At 41.2% G+C, this 15890-nt stretch overlaps 1 protein-coding gene across 1 annotated transcript; it reads left to right on the top strand.

Annotated features, from left to right (window-relative positions):
* Positions 1 to 1101: 1101 nt before the first annotated feature.
* trim8a (tripartite motif containing 8a) lies at positions 1102 to 15422 on the top strand. The gene is given in 9 exon segments (XM_035531652.1): positions 1102 to 2845; positions 3237 to 4028; positions 9379 to 9453; positions 9455 to 9475; positions 12409 to 12642; positions 12933 to 12964; positions 13088 to 13203; positions 13309 to 13748; positions 13751 to 15422. Coding segments are annotated over 8 exon segments (1707 nt in total). The 5' UTR covers positions 1102 to 2845; positions 3237 to 3434; the 3' UTR covers positions 13946 to 15422.
* Positions 15423 to 15890: the final 468 nt, after the last annotated feature.

The raw sequence follows: 15890 nt of genomic DNA, 5'->3' as shown, positions 1-15890 counted from the left end.
ATACACCTTTCTTATAGATGCATTTTATAGCTGTATGCATACAGGCTGCAAACTAATCTGCAGTTTGATGTTAATGCCACTGCTGGGTTTAGAGTGGTCATTAATCATAAAATCTCGATAGCAGTGCTGTGATTAGGATGCTGTGAGTATGGCTAACATGCAATGTACTTGGCAAAAGATGTATAGGCTGTGGTCTATAACTACATACTTCAGGGTGCTGTGTGTAAAGTGTAAGCTTCACACTTAGTGCTCAACATCATGGAAGTTCATTTTTAAATATTTACATAGAAACATTTCACGTACATCTGAAAAATACTAAATATATTAATCTATTATCCACATATTGCATTCAAAACTCTTGAAAATGGTCAAGTTCACTCTGAGGTCATGTATTCTAAAATTAAATCTTTTTGATAAGTTAAAGAAAAAAAAACTATCAGTGCAAGCACACTTCTAGAACTGCTAGTACAGTTTGCCTAGGGCCTGCAGTGGAAACACTTCAGCACTGTTAAATCCCATTATAATAGCAGGAAACAGCATTATCTTTTACAGGGCAAACAAGTATAAGAAAAAAAGTGACTAAGGAAATGTGCATAAATAAATACTTTGCACCTGTTGATATGGCAGCTAACAGAAATGAAAATAATAATTGTAAAAAGTGGGTAGATGGAAGACACCTCGGTTCTATACCATAATAAGAATGACATGGAATGTGGGTCGACAGCTTAGTGAAGCAAGCTGTTTAACGTCTCTGGTGGGGCCCATGGAAATGTTGACACCCAGCATGCAATTTCCCCTTTAAATGGATAGTTTTGCTGCCATCATAACCAAACTCTACAAAGGAGTATAAGTGAACAGAAAATGCTGAACAATAACAGTTAAAATGCATGGAGTATAAGCAAACTTTGTTCAAGATCCTATGCTGCTGAGATTAATAATTAACACTCATTTACTGAAAGGGTAGTACAGTACATGACGATCCCACGGTAAGGGAAAATGAAGCCTTGCCCTTTTAAACCAAGCTCCGCCTTTCGCTCATAAACCCCTCCTCTTTAGAATGTATCAATGCTGCGATAGATCACGTGACGAAGGAAGGGGGTGTACATGTGAACTGTATCCTGAGTTGCAGTACTGTGCCTGCATTCCTCTCATCAAGGATTTGCTTGAAAGAAAAAAAATCATAAATAATAACACAGATGCAGACTGGAATACGGCGCGGATCCATCGATTGCTTAAGGACTACAGCTTTATAGATATGCGTCTTATGGATGATCGCCGAATTCTTTGGATATTTCTGTTTTTAACTGACACGTCTTTATAAAGGAGTATACAAATGAGCAGAAAAACAAATAGATACATCGTTTTAAATGCGCTTTAAACAGGAAAACAAGATGGCTGATGACAGTAAACGATAACAAGGACAAAACGATATCGTCCCCTTTAAGAACAAGAAGGTATCTGGCTATAATACATAAATATTTTAAACGAGTTAGCTTGAACAAAAATGCTTCGCGTTATGGTGTTCACTATTTTAAACTAAAATTAATCCAAACCAGTGCTATAAAATGTGGGTAGGTAAACGCTCTAACTAAACATGGAAAGGCGTAATATTTCAGAAAATTCTTTAACGTTTAACGACTACAGATAGCAAGAGAATAGCCTTGCGAAAGCTAAAACTGAGTTTGATCAAGAGATTTGCGTGTGTCCTCGGGATCGTAAGCTTAAAAGCTTCATGAAAATGTTGTCAAATGCGCATTTACATTTTAAATGTTTATTCAGTATGTTATCGCGACTGTAGAGAGAGTTTGTTCTTGTTTTACTGACTGACTTCCTTATAATTACACACTGGGTAAAACGACAACGGTTACATTTTATTTTACGACTAGGATAAAGGCTCTTCTTTTATTCATATAAGCTAATATTTCAACGGATCGTGCACAGCATTCAAATAGACATTAGCCTTATAATAACGCTGGGGCAAATGTCATGTGTCATAGACACAAATCACATTTCTACGTGATTGAGTGCTTTAGTACGGGGCTGCCTTTACCACCGATAGCACAGGGCACAAGCGATGCCGTTTCGTGTTTGGAGATATTTCTGAGCTGGTTTGAGCTCAAGGCACGAGTAGTACGGTCACATGTGGCTTTAAACTTTGTAAATGATTATGCATGCCTCGTTTAAATTTATAGACTTGTGAAACGCTATTTTAGAGAAACATTTTTGACTATGCATTAGACTACGGCAATTTATCACGTAACTTCCATCGCAGTCTGGAATATTTTATTATATTTTAAACACTGAAATCATTATTTCAGAAACGTTGTACGGATCAGAACGATTGTGTGATCTAACTGGATGCTCTGTATTTTCTGGGCTCCACAGACGCCTTCGGCTACGTTGAACAACTTTCCCAGGCAGCCTTTAGATTTGTTCGAGTAATATGTTCGTAATACATAATTCAGAGGTATATCAGGGTTATAGTCTGTGCACCTTTATTCTTATATAACGAGCACAAATCTAGCCAAATGTTGTTTTTTCTGAGCTAGTGTATTATTTTGGAGAGCTACGTCCCCGGTTTGGATTCTTATGAACCAGCATAGGTTTGCAATAACACGTCCGACGCAGTAGTATTGCAACATCAGATTCCTTATTTCTTGCTCGCTGCGGAATTTGATTACTGACAACTTGGACAGGGGCGGAAGAGACGCTCCCTTGGCATGTTCATGGAGGCTTATCAGCAGCTGTTTGGGCAGACTTTTACGCATGTGTGGATCATTGGAACCACACGCACCTTTTCATAAAGGAGTTACAAGAATGACTGAAGTGTGTCAACTCACTTAAGGTTCGTTAACCCTTTGAGGACCAAGGGACAGATTTGTCCCATAGCTTTAAACTGCCCCCAAATTCGATTGAATCAACTTAAGAGTGGTGAAATGTGTATTTAACCACTCAGCGGATCACTGACTTTATATAACTAAGGCTCGTTTTGATATGTATGCATTAGCTTCGTTGTCAGAGTGACTAATATTTTCAACAAATTGATAATATTATCAACAAATTGACATTTGTTTATATATATATATATATATATATATATATATATATATATATATATATATATATATATATATATATATATATATATATATATAAACAGATGTCAACAGGACAAATTTTCACTGGTCTTGCTCGTGGATGTCACTAATGTAATATATTGGTATTTTTGTTAGCAGATTTTCTTGCTGGTTTTCGAAAAATATTTCGAGTGGAACGCTCTAGAACTATGCTGAATAGCGCTTTCGAATAACGATTTTTGGAATCTACGCATCATAATAAACCAAAACTTGTAAAAACTAGAAGTACAATACTTACGTTCCTGGAAGGGTTGAACAGTTTATAGGCTCAGGTTCAAACCTGATCTGGAAACCTGGATGTCTACGCAAGCCATCGAGATGGCTGAGAACTGGAAAAACTGTTTCGAAGAGGAACTCATTTGCCCGATATGCCTGCATGTGTTCGTGGAACCTATACAACTGCCTTGTAAGCACAACTTCTGTCGCGGATGTATAAGCGAGGCCTGGGCTAAAGACACGGGACTGGTACGGTGCCCGGAGTGCAACCACGCCTACAACCAGAAGCCAAATCTCGAGAAAAACATCAAACTAACTAACATAGTGGAAAAGTTCAACGCACTAAACGCAGAGAAAGCACCGGCAATACTGCAGTGCATCTTGTGCAGACGAGGACCTCCCCTTCCAGCGCAGAAAGTTTGTCTCCGTTGCAACGCACCTTGTTGTCAGTCACACGTTCAGACTCATCTTCAACAGCCTTCTCCAAACCCTGGACATCTACTAGTCGACGCAGAGGACGTCCGGGCTTGGAGTTGTCCACAGCATGATGAGTATAGACTCTATCACTGCGAAGCGGAACAGGTGGCCGTCTGCCAATATTGCTGCTTCTCCAGATGTGCGGCTAGCCATGGCCATGCAGTTTGCGACGTGGAAGTACGTCGAAATGACATAAGGGTGAGTAGATCGTCGTAGTTCTCCAAGACTATATCAGACATTTTCACAACAAAAACCTCAAATGGTAGCCTGTGTCGTGCAAAAGCCATAGCTAAATTTATTTTCGAACCAAGCACCACCACACGATGACAAGGTAAACCGGTTGTCTGACGATAAAAGCTTAAGTTTATATTTTACTGACGTTTACTGAACTATTATTTTGCATAAATTTGGCCTACTGCGTCGAGGTACATAGCCTAGCTAACTAGTAATGACGTGACGGCCCATTTGGCTAGCTAACCTAGCTAGGTAATAAGTAAACGACTCACTTAGCGTATGGATGAAATTCAGAGAATCAAAAAGCAGTTAAACTATAACATTTACATAAATAAATTGGCATTTGAAACTGACAGACCTTATTTTCATAAAAAAGTGAAAAAGATACACCAAGTTAGCATACCGAGCAAAATTAAATTGGTAGTGCGCAGCAGCTCTGGCCAACCATTCCTAATTGGTAAAACAAACTAATCAATCTAAACATCTAAATGACCTTTAAATTACAAACGAAAGAAAAATACATGTTTTGAACACAGAATATGATGCTACGGACGTCTCCAACAATGTTTTTTAAGTCTGATGAGCCAGTGGAAAATGATCTAAACTAAAATGTCAAAAATGTGTAACACTATTATAGACCTCTTTTCTGCACTTGTGTATCTAGATAGCTACACAGAAAATCCCCAACAAACGTAAGAGTCACGTGCTTTTATCCAGCCATGTGATAATGACAGAAATGTAGATGAGAAAAGTATCTAAGACATTGGGAGTGTATTAGGAAGACTGCATAGTGTTTCTGCAGCTGCCTCCCAAACAATAATGAGCTGTTGTGAGGTGAGCTGATGCTACTGGACTTGGCAGTGCCAACTCTTGGATGCGTGGAGGAATGCTTTTCAGATGGCTGATGTGTCATGGCTCCTCAGGCAGCCAAGACTCCGCAAATAGGGTGGGGTGGCGGGTGAATTTGCTCTGGCCACAGCTGCTGTTGAAAGACACACACATCCCTCTGTTCTTTCTTTTTCAAGTACATATATATAGAGTGACTCAAGCAGTCCTACAGTAATATCTGCCCCTTGTGTGGGGAAAGGATGTGAGTTCCAGGCAGAGGCAGGAAGGGTGTGACCCCATTCCTCTCTCTCCTCCTCCCCCAAACACAAGTGCTTTCTCTCGCCTTGGTAGGGATGACATCATAAGAGAGCCTCTGGAGGAAGTGGCGTTTATGTTGCTGAACCATTGCCTTCACCCACTCTGTCCGTCCCCTCCGCCCTCCCCAACCCCTCCCATCTCACCAGTCTACCTGTTCCGCATAGTTATTGGTAGGAAGGACGTCATAACGAGTTAGGAGGAGGATTTCAATTTTGTAATCTCATTTTGTGATTGTCTACAGTGTTGGCTGTTTACTCATTTCAACATGAAGTACATTTCATAGGCATGTTTTGGAGTACAGGATAGTGTTATATTGTTGAAGAGGAAATGTAATAATGTTATTACATATTATATAATATATAACACATATTATAATACATATTATATAATGTTATTATATTTTTGGATAAGATTTCCAAAAGGTTTTACCTCTTTTTTGTAGAAATTGATCTCCATTTCACAGAATTGTATCTAAAAACAGACAGTGTTTCTTAAGATAAAGTCCAGTGTTTAGTCCAGATTGTGTTAGGCTTGTAATAGTAAGCATCAAGCAGTTTTGAATACAGTTGGACCATCTTGGAACTTCAGAATCATATTCATGAAAGAAACTCCGTTGATTTTAAGGTGAAAATACAGCCTAAACATGTAACCCATTAGCCCCCCACCTCCCTGCATGTTGGAGAAGGTGGAGCATATTTTATAATGTGAGCTGATGAGTGTCTTCACTTCAGTGAAATACCCACCACAGAGTGTGATGAGTCGGGCTGTGCTGCTGTAAGTCAAGTCTTCTTGCATCACCTGTGGTTCATGCCATCCATCAGATTCAATTTGCTCAGTGCCACAATGAAATCTGCCAGATTCTAACGTGACTATCTGGAATCGAGTCTATGACAGTGGTACCGTTTGCCTATGTTCCTAAACCTGCCTCAGGGCATGAAGATCTTGAATTTAAAAAGTAGCGTTAAAAAAGCCTTATTCCTTACTCTATTCTTGTCTTTTCTATCTGGTTTTCAAAGCTAGAAAATGGAAGTTTTGTCTTTGTTTAGGTCAAAATTAAACAGCAAAACAGGGACCGGGGTAAGAAAGAAGATGCAAAGGAAATCTCAAAAAACCGCACACACACACACACACACACACAGATCTGAGCGTGCGAAGCTCATCAGCCATGCAAACTGCGGCCTGTGCTGCAGGGATTAAAGCAGACAAAGCTGCTGGTGCACTGGACACAAGTGTGTGGGAGCAGGGCTGGCTCGTATGGACACAGGCCGGGCTTTATATCCGGGTCACATGGCTGCATGTCACACATGCATATCATACCAGCACCATTCGCCATGTCCAACTCTCTGTGTGTGTCCCTAACAGAATGGTGAATAGTCCTCAGGTGTTCCCAGTCACATTAATTTCTTTATAGTGACATTTGTTAAATAGACTCTTTTGTGGTGGAGGGAATAAGTACTTTCTGTACATGTCAGGAGAACTTTTATTTCTTTTGAATCTGGCCTATAGTTTTCTATAATTCTCATGGTAGGTAGCTCCCTTGCTTGGTGTCACTTAACCGTCACACAACCGTCATCTCATTATCAGCATGTTGCTCCACTTTGCATTGCTGATTGAGTTGTCCTCATAAGGTGGGGCATGTCTTTACTTTGTAGCTGGTCTTTCCATTTAGAATCTGAAAGCTTTCGGCGAGCAGCATGTACACATGTCATGGAATACAGGAGATTGAACTCGCGGATTCGTTTCTTCCCATAAGAAGCTGGAGAGGAGGAAGCATCTGAAATGTGTCGACCTTTCCTTTAGTACTGTGCCGCGCTTTGGACGTGTTTTGAACAGGGAATCATGGTTATGACACATTATAAAAACGTGAGCAAGTCACTCTCGTTTGCTTTCAGAAATCGGTGATTATCTTTCTCGTTAAGAATGAAAATATTATCAAATATAATTACGGTACAAGTGGCTGTTCCCTTTGTAATCTCTGTTTGGATTACACCCTTGAGGACATTGCACAGTTCTTGAGAGCATTGCATTGCAGTGATACATGACCTTTTGTCTTTGCTCTGGCTATACGTGGGTTGTTTTGAGTCACAGGGCACTCACTGACAAATTGCAGAAATAAATCAACTCTATCCAACATTTAACTGTGAAATTCACAGACACCCCTCACGCTGCCTCATGGAAACCTGATTATTCTGGTCTGTGTCTGAACTTCCATATACTTCAGCAACAAAAAAAAAAAAAAAAAACTACAAAATGGTGCCAATAGCCTTTCATGGGGATTTGCGTCACTGCAATTAAAATGCTTATATTTATCATAAAGACAGGCATTTACTATTGGTTGGTTAAATACTCCTTAGATATTACCTTCAAATCTGTAGGAAAAACGAATATACAGAGCATGTCTGCACATCTGTGAGGTTTTGAAATGGGAAGAACTGGCACAGATGGGAATATGGTATATGGGTACACTCATGTTAACACTAACACTCACAGTCTATTCTAATCGTAGAATAAAGTTCACCCTCCTTTTAGAAAAGCACCTCATTTAACTGCTGCTATGCGTGGTAGCTGACGAGCAGTAATTTGCTGTAACTTCCTGTCACAATCAGAGCATATTTGTCATGTTCTTTGGCTAGGCTATTGTTGAGCTCATGATATACAATTTCCTGTGCTCAGTTTACGGTTGTTGAGCAACCGTTGACTAATTCTGATTCCGATACCTCTGCTGGCACCAGGCTCTCTCTCTGCAAGTGAGAAAAAAGGAGACAGACGTTCATGGCTTTCACAAAAGAACTTGAACATAAACATAGTTCAACATTAAACATGTTTTAAAATAATGGACATTATTTATGTCCCAGTCATTTGTAGCAAAATGGGTCCTCAAAATGCTTATTTTCAAAACGACTTTTTTCCATTATACAATACAGGGAGTTGTGTTATTCTTGGATTGTTTTGTGACAAGTTTGAGGTAAAATTTAGTTTTTCTGGAGACCTATGATGAGGTTTTCAGAATCACAGCTGCTAGAGCCCTCAAGAATGTCTCTTCCCTTGGGCTGCCTGGTGACCCAGCAGCCATGACACATGCACTGCAGGGCAGTTGCTGCCGCTGTGCACAACAATCATGACAATCTGTCATTGACACTGAAACCAGTGCAGTCAAATGGAGAGAAACCAAGGGGTCTGAGAGAATTCAAGATAGCCAGGCCTTGTTCTCACACATTCTCTCTCTCTCTCTCTCTCTCTCTCTCTCTCTCTCTCTCTCTCTCTTTCTCTCTCGGTCGTCTTTTTCTCTGTTCATGCTTATTAATGCAAACACATACGTGCACACAAGGTTTGTTGTCATGACAGCTGGCGTCCCTTTTCCCAACTGAGGCTGCTTATTGCACTCTTGCATGTATGGCATAAACATTTATCAGATTACAACTGAATAGGCTTGTTATCTAGCAGCATGTAGAGTTTTCTTGGCTTTTAGATACAGTGTTTTCCCCTCAGCCATGCGAAGAAGAGACAGAGAATGGAAGGGATTGTAAAAGCTGGGCTTTGGCAGCCTTTGATTCAGCTGGGGGATGGGAGATGCTGGGGGTTAGTGCCTTCTTCCGAATCCAATTTAAAAAACCGTCCAGACACTTAATAGGGGGCAGAATCAGATGGCAAATGTGCATGTGTGCTCAAAAATGGAGGGTGATTCAGATTAATTAGTCTCATTGTTGGCAGCTTTTGTTTTCCTCATTGGTTGTAATACGGTTGCTGGAATTGGTTGTCCATAGAGATGCTGTAACACAGAGCAGGATATTAGAGGTTTTTATGCAGAGGTGAATGAAAAATACTGTGTTTACATAGGGTCACTTTGGTCCTCTTTTTTTAACCTCTTGTTTGCTATGCAACCCTGATTTCCAAAGAAGCTATTATTATATAAGTGCAAAATGCCCCCCCCCCCCAACAAAAAAAAAATCAAAATGTATTTATTTCATCTGTATTTTTTCAAATGTATTTATTTCATCTGTATTGTTCATGCCAAATATGCAATTTATCATATACTGTATGCTATGGGCAATTTGGCTTTATATGTATTGTTTGTATGTTTGTACTGAAAGCTCACTAACAGTGATTCAGAAATACAGAATTGCTAACATAGTTATATTGTCTTTCACCTTTTGTGTCTGTTTCTCAGCAAATGTTGATGAAACAGCAAGATCGTATTGATGATCGAGTGCAAGACATAGAAGAGCAACTGTACAAGCTGGAAATCAGATAAACGGCAGGTGGAGGTAAAACACACACACACACACACACACACACCCTTCTATTCTCTCATGTCTGCTGTATGCAGCTCATTAATATTACATATGGAGTTAGACCATAACTGAAGTTTGGCAGAAAGACCAGCCCTAATCTCCTCCCTCCAAGTTAATATATTCCTAACTGGCCTGTACTGCTCTGTGATGAGTTTTACAGCCCACCACCTTCCTGTCTCGTACCTGTTCTCCATTACTCCTACACTCCACTAAGTACGGAGTGCAGTGGGGGGTGTGGGGAATCTGCCAAAATCCCAGAATCCCAGAATTCTTTTAGCCTGATTCTTTCTTTCCTTTTTTTACATTTTTTGTCTGTACATTCTACACACACACACACACACACACACACACACACACACACACACACATATGAAGGGGTAGCCACTTTTACATGGGAGAAACCAAGAGAGGGCTTGCTGATCATTTTGTTGAACACCTTCAGACAGTCAGAATTAAGAATTTATCATTTACAGTGGCAAGGCATTTTAATACTAATGGACACTGCATTAATGAGATATCTGTTTGCATGGCCAGTTAATGCTAGAGCACCAATAAAATGAGGAAAACGCAAAGAAAAATAACTGATCTACACTGTTAGAACATTACAACCGCATGGAATGAATGTTATGATTTAAACATCTAGTTTTTCTCATATAAACTGGTTCCTCCTGTAAATACAGAAGCACGTTGCACAGCTGATGAAGGACCTTTGTCCAAAATGTCCTGTTTCTCTGGACACCTTGTGTACGTCACTACAGTTTTGGCTATCTCTGCATCTTTCACTGTACGCTGCAGTTACTCACCTGGAATCTTTTTGGGTATATATACAGTCTATTATATATAGTAAGTCTATTTCATATATATATGAAATATATATAGTACCAGTTTGCTAGTACCAGACCCTCTTTTGCCTTCAGAACTTAATTCTTTGTGGCATAGATTCAACAAGGTGCTGGAAACATTCTTCAGAGGTTTGGTAGATACTGACGATGGCATCATGCTGGTGCTGCATATTCATAGGCTGTACATGATGCGATCTGGACATGATGAGATCTGGAGACTGTAGAGGCCATTTAAGTACAACAAACTCATTGTCATGTCCAAGAAACCAGTTTCAGGTGATTTGAGTTTTGTGACTTAGCGTGTTATCCTTCTGGAGGTAACCATCAGAACATAGGTACACTGTGGTCATAAAGGTATTTACGAGGTGTGCAACAATACTCAAGTAGGCTCTGGCATTTAAACGATTCTCAGTTGGTATTAAGGGTTCCAGAGTATGCCAAGAAAATATCCCTCACATCATTACACCACCACCACCACTAGCCTGAACTGTTGTTGCAAGGCTGCATGTATCCATGCTTTCATGTTGTTTATGTCAAATTCTGATCTTATCATCTGAATGTCACACCAGAAGACTCATCTGACCAGGCAACATTTTTCAGATCTTCAATTTTGGGGAGCCCACGAGAATTCTAGATTCAGTTGCCTGTTCTTAGTTGGTAGGAGTGGCACCCAGTGTGGTTTTCCGCTGCTGTAGCCCATCTGCTTCAAGGTTTGACATGTTGCATGCTCAGAGATACTAGAGCTATTTGAGTTACTGTTGCCATTCCATCAGCTCAAACCAGTGCAAGCCTTTCTCTTCTGTCCTCTGGCATCACCAAGGCATTTTCGCCCAGAGAACTGCCACTCACTGGACATTTTCTTTTTTTCTGACCATTCTCTATAAAACCTTAAAGATGGTTGTGCATGAAAATCTCAGTAGATCAGCAGTTTCTGAAATACTGAGACCAGTCCGTCTAGCACCAGCAACTACACCATGTTCACGGCTCACATTAAATTGCTTTCTTCCCCATTTTGATGCTCAGTTTGAACTCAACAGCTCTTGTTGGCTGTGACTTCATGCCAAGTGACTGGCTGGTTAGATATTTGCATTAACACGCAGTTGAACAGGTGTACCTAATTCTGGCCAGTGAGTGTTTGTGAGTGTGTGTGTGTGTGTGTGTGTGTGTGTGTGAGAGTGTGTGAGAGTGTGTGTGTGTGTGTGTGTGTGTGTGTGTGTGTGTGCGCGCGTGCGCGTGTGCATACGTATGTGAGTGCATGCACAAGGTTTGCAGAGAAACAGGACATTTTGAACTGAGGTCTTTCATCCACTGTGTAAGCAAAGTGCAAAGTGCGTGCACTACGTACACACACACACACACACACACACACACACACACACACACACTTAGACTCCATATTGGTAAAGCCCCGTTTGGGCTTTTTCCCAATCCACTGTTGTCATATTTACTTGCACTTATCTTGGAAAATACTAAATCTCTGTATTTATTTTTTCTTGTTTTAAATTAAACAAGTTATAATACAAAGTACAGATGCATCAAGCAGAGATCTCCTGAAATTCTGTTGTACACTGGGCTTAGACAAATCCTTTGAACCATCAAAGCTTTGTTCAGTTGCCAGCCCAATAAATACGTTTTTCTGCTGTCAAAAGCACATCATTGTTTGTCATCTGTCTATAGTGTATTAAATCTACTGATTTCATTTTCATGAAAATAGCAGTTTAATTGCTTTTTTGCACTATTGCTCTTTTAGAGATTATTAATTTAGGCCTACTTGACACTTTATAACTACTTGACTCTTTATTTTCAATTTGGGTCTGCGAATAATATGGGATTGTGGGTATATTTGTGTAAAACATTGTGGGCTTATTTTAGGCAGCATCTTAAGCTTAGTCATGGACTAATTTTAAAAGTACTTGGACACTCACTATAAATGGCATATTGTCGTCCAAAACAGATCTTGAGCAAATTACTTCAACGTTTTGTATGTTGATGTTTGTACAGTTTGGTCGTTGTGTCCATATGTGCATGTCTACATTTCGTGTCTGTGTGTGTGCCTGTGCGAAGGATAAGGTAGAGCAGTTGAAGGAGGAGGTTCGCATGCAGTATCAGAAGATGCAGCAGCTCCTCGAGGAGGACCTGGGGAAGACTCTGGAGGTGCTGGAGAGGCTCGCTCAAAGTTTTGCCAGGAGAACTCAAAGCCAGGCCCTGCAGCTCAACGAGAGACGCCAAGAGGCCAAAAAAATGCTAAGCTCTGTCCAGGTGCTGTTCGACAAAGCCGATGATATCAACTTCATGAAGGTGAGATGTCCCTCCCCCCTTTCGTTCCCCTTCTTCCTTTTTCTCTCCCTCATACTGCCTTCTGCTGTAAATCTCCCCCACACACGCCAACACCCACATGCTCGCATTCACTCGCACAAATGCGCAGTGTGAATGTGGCCATACCTGTGAGAAATACTTCAACACAGCGTGTGTTTGTCACAAGATCAGAGCTTCCAGAATTTTCCATGCCCACAGACAAAGAGGCAGTCATGCAGTAGCTTGTAGTCTACTTTCTTGTAATTCCTCTTCCTGTTTCATTTATTTTCCAGAACACAAAATCTGTGAAGATACTCATGGATAGGTAAGTTATTCACTTAATAATAATGATTACAGAATGCTAAAAGGTATTTTTATTTATTTATGTTTATTTCCAGATATAATTTGTTATTATATAATATCAAAACATCTTTCTATTTTCTTGCAGATCACAGACATGTACAGGCAGTGGTGCTACCTCCTTACAAGTAGGCCACCTTAACTCCAAAGTCTTTCTCTCCGAGATTTCCAAAAAGGAAAAGAGCCTCCGGAAAATGCTTGAAGGTACATCAAGCCTGGAATTTGGTTCTATAGAAACCACTTTGATCTTTGGCTATTGTTCTCCTCTCATGTCGCTGTTGTTCTGTGTCTCTGCTCCTGTGTGTCCAGTGCCCTTGGCTGCACCTGCGCACTTCCTCCAGAGCGTTCCTGTCTACCCCTGCAGCATGAGCGGCTCAACCCCTGAGAAGCGCAAGCACTCTGCTGCCTTCCCTGAGAGTGCCACCAGCTTCCTGGAGTCCTCCTCCTCGGGTCCCGTGGCCAAGCAGCAGTTCTTGGGTCCGAGCTCGAGCTCGGCTGACGGAACATCTGCCCAGCCACCCCTGGCCCCTTGCAGCTCCACCCAGCACGTTGTGGGCCTCGGCAGCAGCGGTGCCGGCGCTCAGCCCGTCCATCACTCCAGCTCGGTGTTCGGCCCTGCCCACTACCCCAACGCCGGCTCCTCCCAGCAGGCTGTGCTGCCGCAGTACAGTGGCCGCAAGATCCTCATGTGCACGGTGGACAATTGCTACTGCTCGAGTGTGCCCTCTGTGTCCAGCCACCCGCGGTCACCAGGCCTAACCCACGTTCAGGCTCTTTTCCTTGGACGCAGGAGTACTCGCACCCCCTGCCCTCCACGCCCTCCATATCCCAGCCCCTGCAGGGTCTCTCAATGCGTGACTGGATCGACGCCTCCCAGAGCCACAGGCATCCTGACTTCTATGGGCTATACGGCCAGTCTTCAGCTAAACACTACGTCACCAGTTAACCTTCTGCGAGCATCAGGAGTGTGCTTTGGGTTTCTTTGACTTTCCGTTTCTTTTATTCTAACTTTCTTTCACCGATATTTTCACCCTTGCTTTATCTCCGATTATTTAAAGGAAACGAGAAATACAGAATATTTCAGCTTGAATTTTGGCACTTTGTCTTTTTTCCTCCCTGAACATGTATCTCATTAGCTTCCATCTTAAGCCTCAAAAAGCTTCTCAAATCCCTGCCTGCCCCTGTGCGTTTTTTTTTTTTTAAGTCTTTGTAAGGACTTATGGCAGTTGTGCTTTTAAAATTACGAACAGATCTTGGATAATTGTAGATGCAGCTGACCCAGAGCAGATAATGTTAGCCTGTAAATGGGGCCAGTCTGGAGTCTTCTCTCCACCCCCTCTTCCTGCCTTTAGGGTGCCAGGGGAGGAGGAAGCTTCTTTTTGTCATAAATTCGGTCTGTAATTCAAGATGTAACTGTGGGAAACACACCTCATTTACTATTTTTACATGGTTTCAAACCTCTTTATTTCTGTTAGCGAGAATGCCCACCTCGTGACAAGTTGTTAGTTGTGGGAGAGACGAGAGATAAAAAGGTGAGGGATACAGTTGTTTTCCTAACTTACTCACTCCTACAGCAGCTTGGGTTAATGTGTAGCTGGCTGCTCCAGGCCCAAACCATATGTAACTTAACTCCGTTCACGGGGGGCTGAGTTGGGATTGTCCTCTTACAAAAACACCTAAAAGGCAAGAGGCTCTCTTTTTCTCACATGTTTACAATGACATTAATATTTTTATGATTTGACAGGAAGTAGGAAAAAAGGTTTGATCTTAATTCTGTTCAGGAGAGAACACCCAGAAGGAATCAAATTGCACAGTTTGACACTCAAATACAGTTTCTAATCCTGGAAGGCTCTTGATAGACCACTCACAGAGGGCACAAGCTTTCCATAGACGTTTCTGAAACCACTGCACCTGAAACATTATGTCTGGACTCTTCTTCCGGTTGGGTATGGTTACTTCCTGCATCCAAGCACATGCAAGGCATGTTCCAGAGGATCAGCCAGTGCACTCACTCTGTGATCATAAAATTGCGTAGATACGGTATCCTTCCTCTGTAAAACCTTTTGGGCAATAGAGTCTGCTGGGTCTGTGTGTCACTGTGCAACGCTGATTGTCAGGAACATGCTGAAAATCTGTTGACTTCCTGTTTGTGACTTTAAGCAATCCAAAAAGCTTTTCCACGCACCCAGAACTCCAAGAGGCTAAACTGGGTCTCAGTAGAAAATGGCAGTTGACATTTTTTCATGTATTTTATACAAGAAGACAGAATGAACCTCTGAAGTTCTGAAAATCAGTTCATTGTGCTTCAAAAGAGTATTAAATGTCGGTTGAAAAACAAGTGTATACAGTACAGTCTTTTTGTACATATTTTGTGCAACACAAAGGTGTGCCCCTAACCTAAAAAATAAACAGCAGTTACTGGAGCCAGACCTGTGTGGTGCTGTTCATGGGTCTGACGTCTGGTCTTGACACTTGAATGAATCAAATTCTAAACACAGATGTTATTCTACAACTTCTTTTTATATTATTATTTATATTATTTAAAGGTTACCAGGGGTCATCATTTGAACTCCATGTATAGGTCCCTGTGTACAGTTACATTTTTTAATTCCACAAAACTGCCCATCACATAGTCATTGTCTCACTCAGATATGTCTTTTCCAGGAATAATGTGACTGCACACATGTAAATCCTTAGCTGCACTTCAGACTTATTCTTGGGCCTCAGTCTTCAGCTATCTCCTTGACAATTTGCCCTTGAGATGAAACCTCTTGTTTTCCTAGCAGAGCACAGCCCAAGAATCACCAGTGCCAGTTAGTTTGTGTTCCTAATCATATAAATCCTCTTTGAACTGATTGATGATGAAGCCTGGATTGATCACAAGAGGAGGC

This window comes from Electrophorus electricus, chromosome 11 (genome assembly GCF_013358815.1).
Source record: "Electrophorus electricus isolate fEleEle1 chromosome 11, fEleEle1.pri, whole genome shotgun sequence".
In the NCBI taxonomy this organism is placed as follows: domain Eukaryota; kingdom Metazoa; phylum Chordata; class Actinopteri; order Gymnotiformes; family Gymnotidae; genus Electrophorus; species Electrophorus electricus.
This window is presented reverse-complemented; position numbering and strand designations above follow the sequence as displayed.